Consider the following 20,758-nt stretch of genomic DNA (forward strand, 5'->3'; position numbering starts at 1 on the left):
CAGTGGGGTTCTAACCTACTATCTCCTGGATGCAAGGTTACAGCTGCGTGCCCCTAACCGTACGGCCAACTCGCCCGGTGATGTGGAAATTAGTAGACGGATACAACTGGGGACTGTCTTTTACCGCCAATTTTTTTTTTTTTTTTTTTTTTTTGCTTTACGTCGCACCGACACAGATATGTCTTATGGTGACGATGGGATGGGAAAGGCCTAGGAATGGGAAGGAAGCGGCCATGGCCTTAATTGAGGTACAACCCCAGCATTTGCCTGGTGTGAAAATGGGAAACCACGGAAAACCATCTTCAGGGCTGCCGACAGTGGGGTTCGAACCCACTATCTCCCGATTACTGGATACTAGCCTCACTTAAGCGACTGCAGCTATCGAGCTCTGTTTACCGCCAAGTACGGAGATTTATATGGAATAAAGACTTACCAATGAAGGCTAAAGAAATAATGTACAATGCGAGTGATATTATTTACCTGTAATGGTATATGCAGCACAAATATGGGCAGTGACTCAGAGAACTGAGAATTGAGTGCAGGCAGCAGATATGAAATTCCTGAGGAGTCTGGTATAGAAGACAAGGAGGGAGAGAGTGGTAAACAAAGACACACGAAATGAGCTAAATTTGCAAAAAAAAAAAAAAAAAAAAAAAAAAAAAAAAAAAAAAGTGGAACAGAACAGATTGACGTGGTTTGGATATGTCAAGCGAATGAAAGAAGAAAGACTGACGAAAAAGCCCTGGAAAGACAGAAGACAGGGAACAGAGGGCGAGGGAGGCGAAGATTACGATGGATTGACTCTGTAAAGAACAGCATAGGACAACGGAACCTTGACTGGAACACAGTGTTGATGAAGCATGGTGGAGAGAAACCCCATTTTCCCCTACCCGATCAGCTGGAAAGGGGGAATTGTTAATTGTGATCTAGAGCCGATGTATGTATCCGGCTCCATGACTGAATGATCAATACAGCAGCCTCTATTTCGGAAGGTTCCGAGTTCGAGTCCCGATCAAGCCAGGGATTTTACCCATGTCTAGTTAATTCCTATGGCTCGGGGACTGTGAATTGTGCTCATTTAACACTCATATATTCATCAACAGAACATAACACACTACCAACCCCCACAAAGAAACATAATAATATTGTCGTTGCGCCTGCCAAAACCTCTAGCCTATGTCAAATGTTTCATCTTAGAACTTTGGTCGCTAAGGTTCTGTCATCTAAGGCTCAGTACTGTGTAAGTAATTTCTAGTGATATAGGTCTATGTGCTGCGGGTCAGTCTTTTTCGCACAGTGTTATCACATAGCGATTTTCGCAGGCGCATGAGCAACGATTATACTGTATTTAGATTGATGCTTTCACAGCCCCTATTATTAAACATGGTAATATTTTAGGTTTTTGCCGGGTAAAAGAAGCAGTCAAATGTCGTTGATTTTTCTACCTACAAGTTACTTTTACGGTTGCCGGGTATGGTGATTTATCGGAATTTCATCCCGCAGAAGTTCTCATATCTGCCAGTAAACCTACCGATAGGACTGAGACATTCCACATCTCGTGCCAACACCAAATAATTGAGGAATGTTCAGCAAGGAGAAGGGTAAGAAGAAGATAGGGCTAGTATATTCATGAATTTATGAACGTTATTATAAGAAAGCTGTTTCTCCCATATATACGGCTTACGGTAACCTTTATGAACTAGGCCATCGTATTGACCCAAAAAGAGATTTCTATACTTAAAAATGTTAATACGATTTCTCGAAATAATAATAATAATAATAATAATAATAAAACCGGGCGAGTTGGCCGTGCGCGTAGAGGCGCGCGGCTGTGAGCTTGCATCCGGGAGATAGTAGGTTCGAATCCCACTATCGGCAGCCCTGAAAATGGTTTTCCGTGGTTTCCCATTTTCACACCAGGCAAATGCTGGGGCTGTACCTCAATTAAGGCCACGGCCGCTTCCTTCCAACTCCTAGGCCTTTCCTATCCCATCGTCGCCATAAGACCTATCTGTGTCGGCGCGACGTAAAGCCCCTAGCAAAATAATAATAATAATAATAATAATAATAATAATAATAATACAAGATATTAAGAATGATTTAGTAAGATATAAAATAAGTAGAAATTATAGAAATAGAGGTTTTTGAAAGGAATTTTTAAAGAATGGAACGATTCCAAGGAGAAATGTAAGGAAATTTCTGTCTTAGGTGCTCTGAGGAGAGAAGGATAAGGCATAGTGCAATGATGAATGATGAAGGAATGCTGGAAAGAACGGAAAAGGAAACAAGGAGGAATTAATTGAATTGAGATGTGGTCCTGGCAGGCCTCATCGTAAATAATAATATGAAGAATAATGTCTTAATATCTCGAGAAAGAATTTTCCATTATTTAATGCATAGAAGAGAAGATGCGAACCGAGTAACAGGTAATAACGAGTTGAACAATGGTGACGATTATATATCTGCATAAAACGATAGAATCAAAGCTGAAGTCTTACTCAGAATTCGAATATGAATTCTCCTCCTCAGATGAAAGTAGACGTAGGATGTAGTAGTTCCAAACAACACACACATTATTCTTATTATTGTTGTTAGAATTAGAACAAGAAATCCCCTCATCTAGACAGCGGACGAAAAATGTTCATAAAGCAAGAATCGTTATATGTAACTTAAATGCTGTTACTTCCCAAATTAATAACTAGTAAATAAATGCCGGGCTGAGTGGCTCAGACGGTTAAGGCGCTGGCCTTCTGACCCCAACTTGGCAGGTTCGATCCTGAATCAGTCCGGTAGTATTTGAAGGTGCTCAAGGACAAAATTCCGGCACCTCGGCGTCTCCGAAAACCGTAAAAGAGTAGTTAGTGGGACGTAAAAGAAATAACATTATTATTATTTAATAACTAGTAAATAAAGAATTACATTTCCTGACGCATTTCCGAGCGAAATAATCGAATGTCAAACCATGAGAAGGATTTTTTTTAAGGAAATAGTCAGACGTGGATGGAGAATGGTAAAGCTATTTGAAAAGAACTCGGTCAACTGGCACAGAAATTATTTTTGCATTGTATTTTACAGAAAATCAATATCTGCCGATTATTTCTGGTGACAAATAAAACGTGTGAGCTAACAATCCTCTTGAGACTGCGAATAGGGAGGAGTTTCCGACTATTCTGCCTCCAGTAATGGATATTTAGAAAATCAAAAGCTTATTATATTTCCTTTTCTCGTAAATTTCGCCCAGTTGTTACTTAATTTTGCAGTTATATTATTGGTCTATTATCTTCTTCTTCTTCCTTCCGATGAGGCCTGCTAAGGACCACGTGCCAGTTTCAGTTTAGTTTTTCATACTTTGTTGTTTTCTCTTCCGCTCCTTCAAATATTCTTTCATCCTTTCACTATGCTGTTTCCTTCTGTCCTCGGACCACTTCGCACCAGGCTTCTTGTTCAATCTTCCTTGGAATCCTCCCATACTTACTACACTTTTTCTAAAAATTTCTCTATCCATAGTTTCTTCTTTTCTTATATTATTTCTTTCTAAATATTTCTTTACTTCTTGAATCCAGCTAGTTGTTGCCTTTTTGTCCCAAGAAAAACCTTTTTGTTAATCTGGAATCATCCATTCTGTAAATATTTCGTAAAAATTGCAATCTCCTTTTTCTTATGGTTTCTGTTATGTTTTCTATGTCTATTATCATTATTTGTATTATTATTATTCAACAATGTATACTTTTACAACTAATTTTCAAATAGATTTCATTCATTGCTTGTACTCGCCGCAACAAATCCTCTGAAAGGTATAGTGTGCATTGAACTGTAGGCATCTGTTATTGTGTAGCAGTCCTTCGTCTGACATATCTCAAAATGAAACGCATGAACTGCAAATATAATTAATCTAATTTTATGTGGCCTCCGAAGAGGCCTTGTGGAGGTCTTTCTATCTGAGGCCCTATAGGTGGCTTACACGGCTGTGAAAATAGGGCCCTGTCCAAGATGAATTCTATCGAATGAAACTTAAAATCTCCGACCCGACTGGGAATTGAACCCAAGGCCGTCCGAACCGAAGACCACTACGCTGACCATTCAGCCAGGGAGCCGTTCTAGGCACATGTTAAGAGCGCATTCTAAACGATGGGAGGAGAATTTTGTCAGGCAGCGGATTTTCTTAGAATACCTTGCCCTAACAGCTCCGACAAGTCGCCATGAAAACTGTCTGTGTCGGTGTGGCATAAGACAAATAAGCAAGTTGTAAGAAATATAAAAAATAAAGTGCCCCTTGAATGATCTTCTCGTACAGTATTCTGTATAGTGACAACTAATCCCCTCCAGCCTGATAATTCCTATTGGAATTCCTAACTTTCATGTTTTCTGTGAGTTACCAAGTAACTCTTTCACATCCCCCAATGATTCAGTTTGCAAGCACTGTTCCATTTTCCTAAAATTGTACGGATTTTTTACACAGAAACTTGATGAATTCCTACTTGAGAGGGATTTTCAAGAATTTTCTTTTCCATTTGTCAAATAAATTTGGGCTGGAGAGGTCTAAATACTTGACGGAGCGCGCCACTTCAGTCACCTTTTCTCCAGACGTAAATTTATCTTAACTTCCCTCCTTCCCTTTATTAGTTACGTCGAAGTTTAATAAATGCAGGCTATATTGTATTTTAAATTATGGAAGTATATTAACGGTGCGCAACGAACAAAATTTGAAAATTTTGAATCCAGGGGCGTAGCCAAGGAGGTGAGGGAGTAGTGGAAATTAGGAACTCCCGAATGTAAATTTTGGAGAAATAAACAGAAACAGAAAATAAACAATAAACTAAATTGATATTCTGAGACATAATTATAGAAACAACTGATCTGTTGAATAACTTATATTTTCTTAGAAGTCTCGAAAGTTGGATTATAGATCGTACACTAAACATACCATTCACAGTTGATCTTATTGTTCTTGTACCGTATTTTAATGTAAGGTTTTGTAGTGTGCTGCAATCTGAACATCAACATAGTATTCACTTGTTTCAGTAGTAATAATAATAATAATAATAATAATAATAATAATAATAATAATAATAATTTCGTGTGGCTATTTCTAGCCGAGTGCATCCCTTGTAAGGCAGACCCTCTGATGAGGGTGGGCGGCATCTGCCATATGCAGGTAACTGCGTGTTATTGTGGTGGAGGATAGTGTTGTGTGTGGTGTGTGAGTTGCAGGGATGTTTGGGACAGCACAAACACCCAGCCCCCGAGCCACTGGAATTAACCAATGAAGGTTAAAATCCCCGACCAGGCCAGGAATCTAACCCGGGACACTCTGAACCGTAGGCCAGTACGCTGACCATTCAGCCAACGAGTCTGACACCTGTTTCAGTGTCCTTATGACAAGTCTTGCATGCGCGCACCAAACACGCACGTGTAACTTCATTGCTATTTGCTTTACGTCGCACCGACACAGATAGCAGCCCCAGCATTTGCCTGGTGTGAAAATGGGAAACCACGGAAAACCATCTTTAGGGCTGCCGACAGTGGGGTTCGAACCCACTATCTGCCGAATACTGGATACTGGCCGCACTTAAGCGACTGCAGCTATCGAGCTCGGTGTGTAACTTCATTTTGTTCTGGAAGTATAACCCTCCACCCCCCCACCACCAACCCATCGACCGATTCTGGCTGTGCTGCTGTTTGAATCCCTGTCAATATACGAAGGATGCTTTTTTAAAGAAAAGAACAATCACGTCCTGATAGTTCGAATTTCAGGTAAAAGTCGAGCAACCGTGGCTATGATCACGATATCAACAGTCACGTAGAGCTACACGCTTGCTCGAGACGAATAAAGGAAGATAAGGACAGTAGTTACATAATTTATGCTAATGTTCTTCTCATGAGGGTTAGAACATTGTACAGCCACTAAAACGCAGGTAGTTTCGCGCTACGGTGGAAGAGTTGATAGACCTTTCACCGTTTTTCACTGTCCGGCTCCATGGATGAACGGTTAGAGTGCTCACCTTTGGTCACTAGGATCCCCGGTTCGATTCCCGGCAGGGTTGGAAATTTTAACCATAATTGGTTAATTCCCCTGGCATGTGGACTGGGTATATGTGTCATCATCATTTCATCCTCATCACGACGCGCAAGTCACCTCGGGAGTCAAATCAAAAGACCTGCACCTGGTGAGCCGATGTCCTCGGACACCTCCTGGCACTAAAAGTGATACACCATTTCACTTCGTTTTTTGTCCGTCTCCATGGCTAAATAGTTAGCATGCTGTACTTTGGCCCAGACGGCCCCGGGTTCGATTCTAGGCCAGGTTGGGGATGTTAACATTCATTGTTTAATTCCCATGGCACGATGGCTGGGTATGTGTGACGTCTACAGTATTAGACCTCATCGTAGGTAGGGCCCCATTCTCATAGACGCGCAGGTCCTCTAGACGGTGTCAGCTCTAAAGACCTGCTCCAGGCCACACGAACAGTATTTCGTTTTCCACCGATCCATTCTCTTCGTCCCCTAGCCAGCGCATCAAGCACGTAAATTTCCCTGTTGGCTGCGCGCGTCAGTGCCATTTACAACAAGGACAGGAACGATAAATACCGAAGGCCCATGACTACAAAACAAGGCTACATGGACAGTAATTAGTGCTTTCACTCAGGTAAGAGAACAGGTTTTATCACAATAACTGAGGACATATTTAATAAAACGGAAGTTTTCTCCTTTTTTTCCCCCTTCAAGATACTGTATCTTGGCTTAACCCGATTAGCCCCAAGGCCACAGCACAATAGTTGCTGCATGCCGTAATTTGCCAATTCACAGAAACAAGTCGCATAATAAATTGAATTAAACGCTTGTCACCTTTGTCGCATGCAGGGAACAATCCCATGACAACAGCCGAGCAAATGACCAAGGCTACCGAGATTCCAAGAATTATGCTTGGTGGGTCATTATAGTCTCTAGTGTTGGAACAAGTAATTTGTCTCAGCACGTTCACGAGACTTTGGTGTTAAGACTTACTCCTCATCCTTGTGAAGTGAGTGAGTTTATTGACTCAGTGCTTGGGAAGCTGCAACATGAAATGAGTTGTCTAGATTCAAAACCGGCTATCTCTAAGAGAATATTTGTTTTCAGGAAAGACAAAAAACACATTCCATCTAAACAAATTGATTTATCATGACTTGCAGAATTACTATTTATATTCTCTATGTGTGTATACTCCATAGTATTTCTTGTTGTGTAGTTGTAAGAAACGAAATTGCCACCGGTATCTATTTAATATTAATAAATCCTTTTTGTCAGATAGCAAAAAAGCATATTCCTACGAAAAGATTAGAACATGATGTATTTATACCAACGATTAGATCTTACTTTTTACTGCCTGATGTGTGAACACATCGTTTCCCACTTGCTTCGTGGAGGTATAGAAAATAGAAAATGAATAGAAAAACCTGCATTCTGCTTCGGGAGCACATTAAAATTCACCCGTACCGCTCCCTTTCCGAACACAAACGGAACTCTTACATAGAGGTAGAATTCTTGTTTTCATTTTCATGTTTTGACAGCACATTTATTTATTTATTTATTTATTTATTTATTTATTTATTTATTTATTTATTTATTTATTTATTTATTTATTTATTTGTTTATTTATTTATTTATTTATTTATTTATTATCCATGAAAAAGCCCTACTTTGTCTAGCATATTAGGGCTGTAGGTTATAACTAATTACCTTAAATACTACAAACATATAATACAAAATTTTTGAAGTGAGTGATTACACACACAATTAATTAAACTGGGAGAAAAGGAAAACTATCCTTAATTTTTTTCTAAGATAAACTGCATAAACTTAAAAAATTCCCTCAAACAACAGATCTTGCGAAATATCCTAAAAACAGGTTTGACTAACATTACTGTACAATTTAAGTGTTGTTCCAAAATATATCTAGCTTTGCTGAAGAATGGACAATCAAAAATAAGATGAGTTGCAGTTTCTTCATCTCCACAAACACAACTGTTATTACTACTAATTTTGAATTTATGTAAATAAAATTTAAATTTTCCGTGACCCGAAAGAAAGCATATTAGCGGACATGACAAGTTCCATTACAATGTTTTTTTTCTCTTTGTCTCCTCTTCCCACTTCTTTAACAAACTTCTATTTTTCACTTGCACTTTTCAGCACACGTTTCTTCGTCATGACGGTTACATTATTGTCCTTACCAAGGCTTGACCAACCCAATGGATCAGGAACTCCCACTTACATATCATCTTGTACTGTAAACAGTTTGCTGAGGGTTGCGACTAGCCTAAAGTAGGGTTTTAAGCCTCTAATCAAGGTTTCGAAGAACATTGCAGCTAAGATAGTATGTTATGGGGCTAATCAAACAGTACATTCTGGCTAAAATATAAGTTAGATAATGCTTATTCTTGTTCCTTGTACAAGGAGATGACTTCAGTTCAGGCTCCTCTTACAGGGGTGCGTTTAATATCAATGTATTATGCATTAGCACAATGATCACCGTAAGTTCGAGTGACAGAAAAATATTTTAGATCTGGGCATGAAGTTCCTCCGGGATATGGAAAAATTCGAGTAACAGAACTTGGAGTTACAGAAAATATCGCCGCTGTTCGGGCAACATGTCATATCTCACAATGCTCTTCCTGTCCATTATTTTCCTTAAGACTGGTCACGCCTCCCAGACACATATGGATATGCAGTCCATCAGAACAATTTTCGTCGTGTTCATTTTCGCATGCTGCCATGTAAAGGAAAATGAACCTTACGTACATTGCACTGTAGGAGTGCGTAAATAAGTCATGCAAACATACATTCCTAGAGTGCGGTAAGTAAGGTTCATTTTCCTTTATACGCCAGCATAGGAAAATGAACACAAATAAAAATTCTTCTGATGGACTGCATATCCATATGTGGCTGGGAGACGTGACCAGTCTTAAGGAAAATAATGGACAGGAAGAGCATTGTGAGATATGACCTTTTTCCCGATCAGCAATGATATAACACATAAAATATTAAAAAACTCCCCTGGGAAATGAAAATTCCTTCGAGATATCGAAAATTCGACTTGACGTTCGAGCTACAGAAGATCGATTGTATTTTAAAAATAATTAAAATTAAGTCTCATAAAAAAATTTGGTGCGAGGAACATTCTTAATAATGTTATTTGCTTTACGTCCCACTAACTACTTTTATGGATTTTCGGAGACGCTGAGGTGCCGGAATTTATTCCCGCAGGAGTTCTTTTACGTGACATTAAATCTATCGACACGAGGCTGACGTATTTGAGCACCTTCAATTACCACCGGACTGAGCCAGGATCGAACCTGCTAAGTTGGGGTCAAAAGTCCAGTGCCTCAACCATCTGAGCCACTCAGCCCGGCAGGAATATTCTTTTCTTGAGAGAATATTCATAATTATTTGTGCAATATTTCAAAGCCACATTCCTCAAAACAATTGCTCTTAACTTTTAGGACATTGTTCAAAGAAATAAATAAGCTAGTACTTATTGTTTTCGTTATTTTACTGTGTCATTAAAAGTAGTCCGTATCAATACGTAGAGTTTCAATCGATTTGTTTAAATACAACATATTTTAGTCCTTGTGAGTTGTGTGCTCGTACAAAATTAAAATATAAAACCCTATAAGGGAAGTATCAGTGAACTCACCTGTATCCTTGCCTCCGTCAGCCCGATCTTCATCGCCAACTCCTCCCTGAAACAATCATCATGAGGATTTAGTCACAATCATATCGAGTGTACTTGTGAAGAGAATGAGTGATTAATATCCAAGGTTTTACCCTTTTAATTTAAATAAGAAGCGCCTCTTTTTTCCTTTTTGTAAGCACCGTGATGTTAAGCATACGCAATGTCTTCCTTCATCTATTGACATGCAAAATGTAACTTTGGAGACATTATCATGGGGTGATCATCTTGTTGTGAATGTTTGAAGTGTTCAAGATAATAGATAAACTCGCCGACTGTGATATACGGTGCGAGTTCGTATTCTGAATGCATGAAACATGAAAGCAGCTCACATTCATCAGCAAGAGTGTGAGGTGTATGGAGAAAGTGTGATCACGGACGGAATTGTGAGAAATTGGGTTCTAATGCTCAATGAATGCCGTCCACATGTGCATGACGTCCCCTAGAGAGGCCGACTGTTTGTCACATAAAACGATTTGGTGTGTGAGGTTGAAGCAAAGGTTCGTGAGGACAAACGGAACACAATTTCGTCGCTCATTCCGCTTTACCCACAAATTTCAAAGTTCTTTGTCTATGTTATTCTGGCAGATCGCATCGGATTTCAGAAACTGTGTGCACGATGGGTGCCAAAACACCTCACTGAAGAACACAAGACCAAACTGCTTGCTTGGTGTTTTAAGGGGCCTAAACTAATGGTCAGTTCATATGCCTTTCTCACACGATGTTCTGAGGAAGGTGGTCAAACCACACTGTTGCAGGAGACGACACATGGGTACCCTGCATCGTTCCTGAATCAAAGCAGCAGTCCTTGGAACGGAGATATTACATCGCCAGCGAAGAAGAAATTCAAACAGACATTTTCCACCCAGAAAATCATTTGTAAGGTTTTCTGGGACAGACAAGGAGTTTTTCTCGTTGAATTCTTACCTCGCAAGGAAAATGAAGCTTATTGTACCTTTTTGTAGGAATGTATGCTTGAAAGACATATTTACCCACTCCTAGAATATGATGTGTTTAAGGTTCATTTTCCTTTACACACGCGCACAGGAAAATGAACTCAACGAAAATTTTCTGATGGACTGTATATCAATATGCGGCTAGGAGGCGCGACCGGTCTTAAAGGAAATAATGGATAGGAAGAGCAATGTCACATTCGTTGCTTTGGCACAGTAGCTAGGGTATGGTTTTCATCATAGACGACGTCGTGCTATGACGAAGGCATGCAAGAATTGATACCCCGTTATAACAAGTGCCTTAATAATGGTGGTCCAGCGAGGAAAGGAATGGAAAACTACCTCACTCCTCATCTTGCGTAGTATGCCTCATTTGGGCTCTGCAAATTGGTTTTCGCGGTTTCCTTATAACTGCATAGCCTTTGGTGGTGCTATTTGAGGATCCAACCAGCCTCTGGGCTGATGACCTAACAGACAGACTAGTTCAATGTGTATAGATTACAACATTTGTTTCAAAATAATGTGGTGTTTCTCTGAAAATGATTGTCGGTGCTTACTTAAAAAGAAAATACTTTACGATTCACAAAGATTGTACCAACCCTGTACTTTGCTGCACAATCCAAAATTTTGTACTTCTGTTTACCCACGAATGAGTCTTGTTCTCGGCCAATGTACATAAATAGAGATTATTGACGCACTGTGAATTTCAAATATGAATTTTAAGTACGCATTTTTATTTCCGTAAGGTATATAGGAATGCTCTTAGTGTATAAAACGAAAACCCAGGACACATATAGAATCTGGAAGCCCTCAAGAATGCAGCTTGAGATTATAGGAAAACCTTCCTTCAGCGTCTATGAAATATTAGGAATGTAGAAAAACTCCTCAATACTGCATGGACAGAAAGTTTCCACAGCCATGTATCCTCAGCGAAGGCCGTTTTAAGCGAGTGTTCACACAAAACACGGAGTAAAAGAGCTAAGAGGATATGCAGTGAATTTCAGGCACCGAATTCATAACTCTAGCTTTTGAAATAAAATGTCTGCTGCCAGAAAGAAGTGAATGTCACTGATACACCTGTTCCTAAACAGACCACGGAATGTGGTTCCAGAAGGGGTAGAAAACATCAAGATTCAGAAGAAATTACTACCACTCTCTAAAAATTAGCTCTGGAAAAAGCTGCCTCTGTGGATCAGCGGTAGAGTGTCGGCCTACGGATTCCAAGATAGCGGGTTCAAACCCGGCAGAGGTAGTCGGATTTTTGAAGGGCGGAAAAAAGTCCATTCGACACTCCATGTCGTACGATGTCGGCATGTTAAAGATCTCTGGTGACACATTTGGTGTTTACCCGACAAAATTCATTAAATCTCAGCCATAGACGCCCAAGAGAGTTTCGGTTTACTCGGTCTGCCATCTAGTGGGGGCCTAGAGTAAAACGGAACGTCGAAATTGACGAGCAGACAGCCAGATGGCGTCAAATTGAAATGTCTGCACACGGCAGCTGAGGCCATACGATTATTATTATTATTATTATTAGCTCTGGCAAACAATGTGGGCTCGAAATAAATTAACGACCGTTCATTTACACGGCGGAAACTCAATTTGAAGAAGACTGACACTTGTGAAAACCAGTCACGATCAGAATAGAAAAAGGCCCTTTTTATCACATAGAGACAAACGTCTTTCCGTACGTTTGGGAACGGTACGACCAGGTATTATTTTGACTTGTTTGTCTATTTCAGCTTCCGCAGCCTATTTGGCAGTTTAACGCCTCTTTTCTTGCCGTTTTCAAGTTGTTGTGGATATTTTCTGCTGTTATTTATGTTTTAAGAAAGAAAACATATCTAAATCCAATGCACTGTATTAATAATAAACAAAAATTTCATTTCAATTTTGATAGATGAAAAAATAACATTTACACAAACGATATTTTCATATTACACAAATGTCTACTGAAAACTCCACAAGCCAAATCGTCGAGAGGGTTGCCAGCTCCCATCCTTGCTACGTAAAATAAAGTGTTGGTGGTGATTATTGTTTTGAGAGGAAGAAGAACTTGGTAGAAGAAAGTGGAAGAGGTCCGATACTTCGAAAAATGAAGGTATCGGCAAAAGAAATAAATGGACCACGAAGAGTGTGAGAATGAAAGACTCCTCAGGGCTCTCAAATCTAATGAAGTCGGGGTCGGAAAAGAACAAGAGTTGAATCTTTAATTTTAAAATTCATTTGTAAATGTTAGTTTCTTTCAGTTACACGTGTAATCATTATAATATTATTTATTAAAATTAAATTCCAATTACCAAAATATTTATTTATTTATTTATTTATTTATTTATTTATTTATTTATTTATTTATTTATTTATTTATTTATTTATTTAAGTTCGTTCGTAATCTGTTTACCCTCCAGGTTCGGTTTTTCCCTCGGACTCAGCGAGGGATCCCACCTCTACCGCCTCAAGGGCAGTGTCCTGGAGCTTCAGACTCTGGGTCGGGGTATACAACTGGGGAGTATGACCAGTATCTCGCCCAGGTGGCCTCACCTACTATGCTGAACATGGGCCTTGTGGGGGATGGGAGGATTGGAAGGGATAGACAAGGAAGTGGGAAGGAAGCGGTCGTGGCCTTAAGTTAGGTACCATCCCGGCATTTGCCTGGAGGAGAAGTGGGAAACCACGGAAAACCACTTCCAGGATGTCTGAGGTGGGAATCGAACCCCCCTCTACTCAGTTGACCTCCCGAGGCTGAGTGGACCCCGTTCCAGCCCTCGTACCACTTTTCAAATTTCGTGGCAGAGCCGGGAATCGAACCCGGGCCTCCGGGGGTGGCAGCTAATCACACTAACCACTACACCACAGAGGAGGACTTATTTATTTATGTACTGTATTTATTTTATTTATTTATTCCGTTTACCTTCTACGGTTGGTTCCTCACTCGGACTCAGCGGGGGATTCCACCTCTACCGCCTCAAGGGCAGTGAGACTTTGGGTCGCTTAGAGGTGGGGAGCAGCAGGCAGGCCTCAACTGCTATGCTGTACAGGGGCCTTGAGGGGGATGGGAAGAATGGAAGGGATAGACCAGGAAAAGTAAAGGAAGCGACCGTGGCGTTGAGTTACGTACAATCCCGGCATTCACCTGGAGAAGAAGGCTGAAACCACTCTGAGGATTCTGAAGCGGGAATCGGAACCCCATCTACTCATTTGACCTCCAGAGAGTGAGTGGACCTCGTTCCAGTCCTCATACCATTTTTCAAATTTCATGGCAGAGTCGGGTATCGAACTCGGGCCTCTGGGGGTGCCAGCTAATCACACTAACCACTACACCACAGAGGCGGGCTATTTATTTATTGCCAAGAAAGATCGAATCAATAAATCATGACGATATCAAAGGCAACAATATTATAGAGCTCATTGCCGTGTTACACCTATAAAACATAAATACATTTACTATTTGCATAATTAATATCTTATTTACATATTTAAAATGATAAACAAGAACATTCAATTCTTATTATTTCATTTACTTAACCATTAACAAACAACTTTATGTTCACATAGGCCTAATTGTATATCCAGCTACAAATTCAAACAAAAAATTAAACATTTTAATTAATAATAATAAAAACTGTAATCCTACTTAAATGCGAAAGTCATCCTTGAAATTTCTTCAAGAGTTGTGAGAAAGAATATAGCTTTGTAAATATTTCAACATACAAATATCAAACATCTTTAATATAAATTGTTCTACATTTCAGCGGTGAATTAACTAAGCACCTCCACAATCCTCTAACAAATTTGAAACCGGAATTTATGTCCTCATTCCGAGCACCCTCCTACCATTGTTCGCACCGCTTGATATTTTTTATTTATTCCGACTTTCCCCAACTGGAGACTGCCCCTGAGGACAAAGTAGAAAGATGGACATCAAAAGTAATTGTGAGTTAGTCAGCACAATATGCTTTAGCATTAAAAAGTTTGGGAGATATTTTTCTTCAGGATTTGGATGAAATCTTTCAAGTCAGTCACTGCAATTTCTTTTATTAATGCCTGACTGAGGTTAAATGATTTGCAGAACTGGACGAAAAAGATGAATAAGTTATGCCAAGTCCACCCAGATTTCACTCCCGCACAGCGAAGTTAACTCTTTACTGCATGCTGTTGCCGTTAGGAACATATAAATTTTCACCTGTATAAATGGATACAGATTGTGGACAGAGGTAGTTTTACGGCACACCTTCAACTGTACAATTAAACACATACAGTATACCAGTGATTTTTTTTTAATTTTTTTTTTTTACTAATGACAAAACAGCCCTACAACCGAAGGTACTCTTTCCACCCCGTCAACATCCACGCGTACCAACCACCGTTTATTTTATGTGAACCCTCCCCATCACATTACCACAGGCTTCAGGAATACCTCTGGCTACCTACGGTCGTGCAAGTATACTTGCGCCTTGCAATACGTACCCATGGCCAGTACGCGGTATTATTTCATTCTCCCCGGTAGGTGAGCGGGCCATCAGTCCAACAAAGGGACTCTTTGGCCGATTACATTTACAAACATTTGTTTTCGAAATATAAAGTCGTGAAAAATCGTATATATATCCCATTATAGCAATCAACATGACAGACGAGTGTTAAACTATTAGCCTCAATTAAAAAGTGCTGGTAGATCTAAAACACTTAACGTAAATTGGACATTAATGCTTTGGAATTATTTTCTTCTTCTTAATGCTGTTTGTGTAACTCAGAGGAAAAGACGTTCCTAGAAACTTTCTCACAATGTGGCAGGTGCTCAGGAGGGTGGCTTTCTACAGTTCAACGTATGTGTGATAATGCAGGTTGAATGCGGACAGAGAGCTGTGCAAGCCTTTCGTAATAACACCAGTACATGATATTACTATTGGAGCTGTGATGACTGATTCTAGTTCCCACAGGCGTTGCGTTTCTATTGCTAGTTCTGTGCATTTCGATATCTTTATGGCTATTGTTGTTTGCAGACTGGCAGACTGGAGGTGTTTGGAAAGCAATGAAGAAAAATGAAATGTCATATGGCTTTTAGTGCCGGGAGTGTCCGAGGACATGTTCGGCTTGCCTGGTGCAGGTCTTTTGATTTCATTCCCGCAGGGAACCTGCGCATCGTGATGAGAATGAAATGATGATAAGACGACACATAAACCGCAACCATGCCAGCGAAATTAACCAATGATGGTTGAAATTCCCCACCCTGCCGGCAATCGAACCCGGGGCCCCTGTTACCAAAGGCCAGCACGCTAACCATTTAGCTATGGAGCCGGACTGGAAAGCAATTTCAATGAGGGATGCGGATCTTTTTGATTTATCGATTAGAATAATATCTAGTGTATTGCATGTGAGCGTGACATCGGTTATGACTTCTCGGTCCCATAGAAACTTGTATTATTATTATTATTGTCCGGTGATCAAGACTTTTGGAGCTCTCTTCGTGGGTCTTCATATTATTCTGAAACTTTGAGGAATACAGTACATCAAGTATGCAAATCTGTAGAGCGAAGCTTCAGAAAGTTCTGTAAGTTTGTCATCCACGTCCGATCAGTATGCCGTCTTCCCAATTAAGCGAGCGCGTGTTCCTTGTTCCTGCGAGTAATGGGCTGTGTCGCCTTAATGAAACGACATCTTCGTCAAGGCGGGCCAGACCTAGGTGGGAGACTTGTTCTCTCCAAATGAAGGAAGTTCTTATTTTCCCATCTTCACATCTGTGTTTATCTTGTCTACGAATTTATGAAAGCAGCTTCCTTGTTTCTCCCACAATTTCTTGTTTCCTACACGTATAATATCAGGGAAAAAGTACTGTGTAGAAAACTAATTGTATTTTATTGGCATGTTTGGCCAAGAAGGACGTGTGTCCAATTCCCCTTCAAGAACGACAAAGGTTTGAAACGTTGCCTTTTATTTACTGATGAACTTTACTCTGAGGTTCACTCAGACTTTACCAAAAATGAGTGCGGCTTAACTTCGTAGGGTTTAAGTTGGGCAGCCGTAGAGTTAACCACAATATCTCCCTTAGAACAGAGGTTATTAATAGTGTAAACCCTCATCTTTTACTCCTTTCTTTTCACTAGTTTATGGGTTTCTCTAGTTAGTCATTATTAGTAAATTATATTCTCAACTGGCTCAAGCACACACCTGCATGTATACAAGCGGAATATCTTTGAAATCCCGCTTGACACCAGAAATGACCCTCTTTACATGAGGATTTCTTAAAGTACCTTCAAAACATGAGGTCACTTACTGCACTCTCCCAATAAATAAATAAATAAATAAATAAATAAATAAATAAATAAATAAATAAATAAATAAATAAATAAATAAATAAATAAATACATACATACATACATACATACATACATACATACATACATAAATAAATAAATAAATAGTCCTCCTCTGTTGTGTAGTGGTTAGCGTGATTAGCTGCCACCCACGGAGGCCCGGGTTCGATTCCCGGGTCAGACTCGAAATTTGAAAAGTGGTACGAGGGCTGAAGCGGGATCCACTCAGCTTCGCGAGGTCAACTAAGTAGAGGTGGGTTCGATTCCCACCTCAGCCATTCTCTAAGTGGCCTTCCGTGCATTCCCACTTCTCCTGCAGGCAAATGCTGAAATGGTACGTAACTTAACGGCACGGCCCATTCCTTCCCTCTTCCTTATCTATCCCTTCCAATTTTTCCAGCCCCCCTCCCCCCACAAGGACCATGTTCAGCATAGCAGGTGAGGCCACCTGGGCGAGATATTGGTCCTCCTTCCCAGTTGTATCCCTGAACTACTGCCCTTAAGGCGGTCGAGGCGGGATCCCTCACTGAGTCCGAGGGAAAAATCAACCCTGGCGGGTAAACGGATTAAGAAAGAAGAAAAATAAAATAAATACATAAAATCAATCAATCATCATTGATCTGCATGTAGGTAGGACTATCGACCAGGTGGCAGCTTCTCTATCACTTTTTTACGTAGCCTGTTTTAAATGCTTTCAATGAAGTTGGAAAAATCTCGATAATCTCGCTTGCTTAATTATACCAATCCATAATTCCTCTTCAAATTGAACTTAACGGATAATTACAGTCCAGTCAACTTGACATGTGTTGCATAACATAAATTCTGATTTTATTAGACACGTTTGCGAAATTACTAACTGATTTGATAGAAGGTAGTTCGGGTTTCGGAAAGGTTATGCCAGAGTGGTTCAACTTGTAGGATTCCAAACAGATATAGCAGATAGTTAAGTTTCAGGATGTCAAATGGACTGCACTGCTATTGACCCATCCAAGGTTTTTGATAGGGTAGGCCATGGGAGAGTGCTGACGAAAATAAGGGCTACTGCACTAGACAAATGAGTGAAAGAATGGATGACTACATTGCTATAAAATAGAACTGATCCTGTGACCAGTGAGAGGAGAGTTCCTCAAGGAAGGATTATTGGACCTTCACTTTTTCTTATGCTCGTAACTGATATAAGTAAAGAACTGGCTTTTTGCAGGTAATGTTGTACTATACAGAGTAGTAAATAAGTTACAGGATTGTGAGCGACTGCGAAAAGACCTGAGTAACGCTGCGAGATGGTTAGCAGACAATGGTACGGTGCTAGCCGGGATGAAGGGTCAAGTTGTAAGTTCCATGAAGAGGAGAGGTCATCTCAGTTTTATTTACTGTGTTCAATGCGTGAAAGTACCTCTCTGTAAGTACAGTATTTAGGTATTAGTATGAGGAATATCCTCTTTCGGTTTATCACATTAAGGAGGCTGTAAATAAAGGTTACGGGTCTCTTCACCTGGTTACGAGAGTATTTAGTGACTGCAGTAAGGATGCAAATGACAGGGTGTATAAGTATCTGGTAAGACACGAAGTATAGTTTCAGTGTATGAGACCCTCACCAGGATTAGCCGATACGAGAACTGAGAAAGATCCGAAGGAAGGCATCACGATTTGTTCTGGTTGCTGCAAACATTGGTCTGGGAAGACCTGCGAGTAAGGAGACGAGCTGCTCATCCAAGAGGAATGTTTCGAACTGTCATCGGGGAGATGGTGCGGAATGATATCAGTAGACGAATGAATTTGAGTGGAGCCTTTAAAGGTAGGAGAGTTCATGAAATGAAAATAAAGTTGAAATTCAAGAGGGAAAATTGAGGCAAATATTTATTTGTAGAGAAGCCTCCGTGGCTCAGCTGCCACCGCGTCGGCGTCTGACTACTGGGTTCCGTGGTTCAAATCCCGGTCACTCCATGGACAAAACGGAGGTGGTACAGGTTTTTCCCCGGGTACTCCGGTTTTCGCTGTCATCTTTCATTCCAGCAACACTCTCCAGTATCACTTCATTTTCGTCTGTCAGCCATTAATGATTGTCCCGAGGAGTGCGACAGGCTTCGGAAACTGGCGCAATTCCTATCCTCGCCGCTAGATGGAGTCTTCATTCATTCCATTCCTGACCCGGTCGAATGACTGGTACTGTAAAAGGCTGTGGATTTTCATTTTCATTTATAGGAAGAGAAATTAGGGAATAGAATAATTTATCAAGGGAGATGTTCGAAAAATAACCCAGTTCTTTGAAATCTCGTAAGAAGAGACTGGGTAAACAATTGATAATGAATCTGCCACGTGGGTGATAGTCCTAAATGCAGATCAGTGATTGATTGATTGATTGATTGATTGATTGATTGATTGATTGATTGATTGATTGATTGATTGATTGATTGATTGATTGATTGATTGATTGATTGATTGATTGATTGATTGATTGATTGATTGATTGATTGATTGATTGATTGATTGATTGATTGATTGATTGATTGATTGAACCAACTTTCGACTTAAGTGTACCTTATCTGAGATAAACACAAAATGAGACCAAAATCTGAAAGAATTTATAATTTTATGTAGAAGTAGACTGTCAGAACAATTGTCAGCGATTACATACAGACAAGTTATGGCAGGTTTCGTGCACTTTATTATTAATTAGATGAATGTAGAGAACACACGCTTCTTTTCGGGATATACTCATAGTGGGATGCCCACTTGGCGTTGGATTGAACATAATTATTTCGAAGCCGTGCTATCACATGGCTGGGCCGCTAATTGCCGGTGCAGAATGTAATTAATACCAGTGACTAGCGTCCCGCTGACAGCGCATTCATCATGCCCTTAATTATGTGTGGTGGGCAGGTCAGAAACACCTCGTCACAGCAGAGATTGGATTAACTGTGAAAGTTATCCAGCATCCACGACCAAGGAGAAACTTACTTCTAAGTGGCTTTGTGTTTCTTGATTATATGTCACGGAAGTAAGGTAATTTTCTATTGTTGTCTTGATTTTAATTTAGAGATTAGAAACATCAGACAGATGATTTGGACTAGATTGTTGTATAATCGATATGTCACTAAGAAACGTTGCGGTAAAAGTATTTATAAATGAAGATCTCCCCGGAATAAGGATGTAACCAACACATTTTTGAAAAGTGAGATTTCGGTGGAAATAGGGTGTACCATCACTCGTCTATGCTTTTGTCTTACATTTGAACTTCAAACTGGTTTACAGCCAACAGAACTACTTCGTCCTCTGTGGTGTAAGGATGGAACATCAGTGCTTGTGTTGGTTCAACAGCAGGTGTAATAGACGACTTAAAAATGCCATAGGCAAAATCACATCTATATTTTGAAATATATTCTAGACATTTTTATTGTTATTATTTTTGTTCTTACACTATTTGCTATCATTTGTGTAGCAATTGAATGTACAAGACTTATCTTGTGTTATATACAAATGTAAGACATAGATTATTTTCCATCATATCACTTCCAGTTCATACATTATTTTTAAACTATAAATTATAACAATAAAAATATTGATTTTAATAGATGAACTCATTTGTACATTTGCATATCGTCGTTGCCGGGACGAAACCTCCTATGTGAAATATTTTAGCTTAGAACTTTGGCCGGTAAGGTTCTGTCATCTAAGGTGCAATATTGTGTGAATTTTGTCTCGGCATTCTCGCTCTTCATAATGTATGTGCTGCGGGTCAGTATATCTCCAAAAATATTATCACATAGGAGGTTTTGTCCCGG

The 20,758-nt window shown here is 39.9% G+C and overlaps 1 protein-coding gene across 1 annotated transcript in view; it reads right to left on the minus strand.

Moving 5' to 3' along the window:
* Positions 1-20,758, minus strand: part of LOC136877695 (homeobox protein aristaless-like) — an 89,265-nt gene that overhangs the window by 52,047 nt on the left and 16,460 nt on the right. The window contains exon 3 of the mRNA XM_067151907.2: positions 9,677-9,722. Within this exon, the coding sequence (XP_067008008.2) occupies positions 9,677-9,722 (46 nt within the window). The remainder of the gene's footprint in view (positions 1-9,676; positions 9,723-20,758) is intronic.

The sequence above is a fragment of the Anabrus simplex genome, chromosome 7 (assembly GCF_040414725.1).
Source record: "Anabrus simplex isolate iqAnaSimp1 chromosome 7, ASM4041472v1, whole genome shotgun sequence".
Taxonomy (NCBI): Eukaryota; Metazoa; Arthropoda; class Insecta; order Orthoptera; family Tettigoniidae; genus Anabrus; species Anabrus simplex.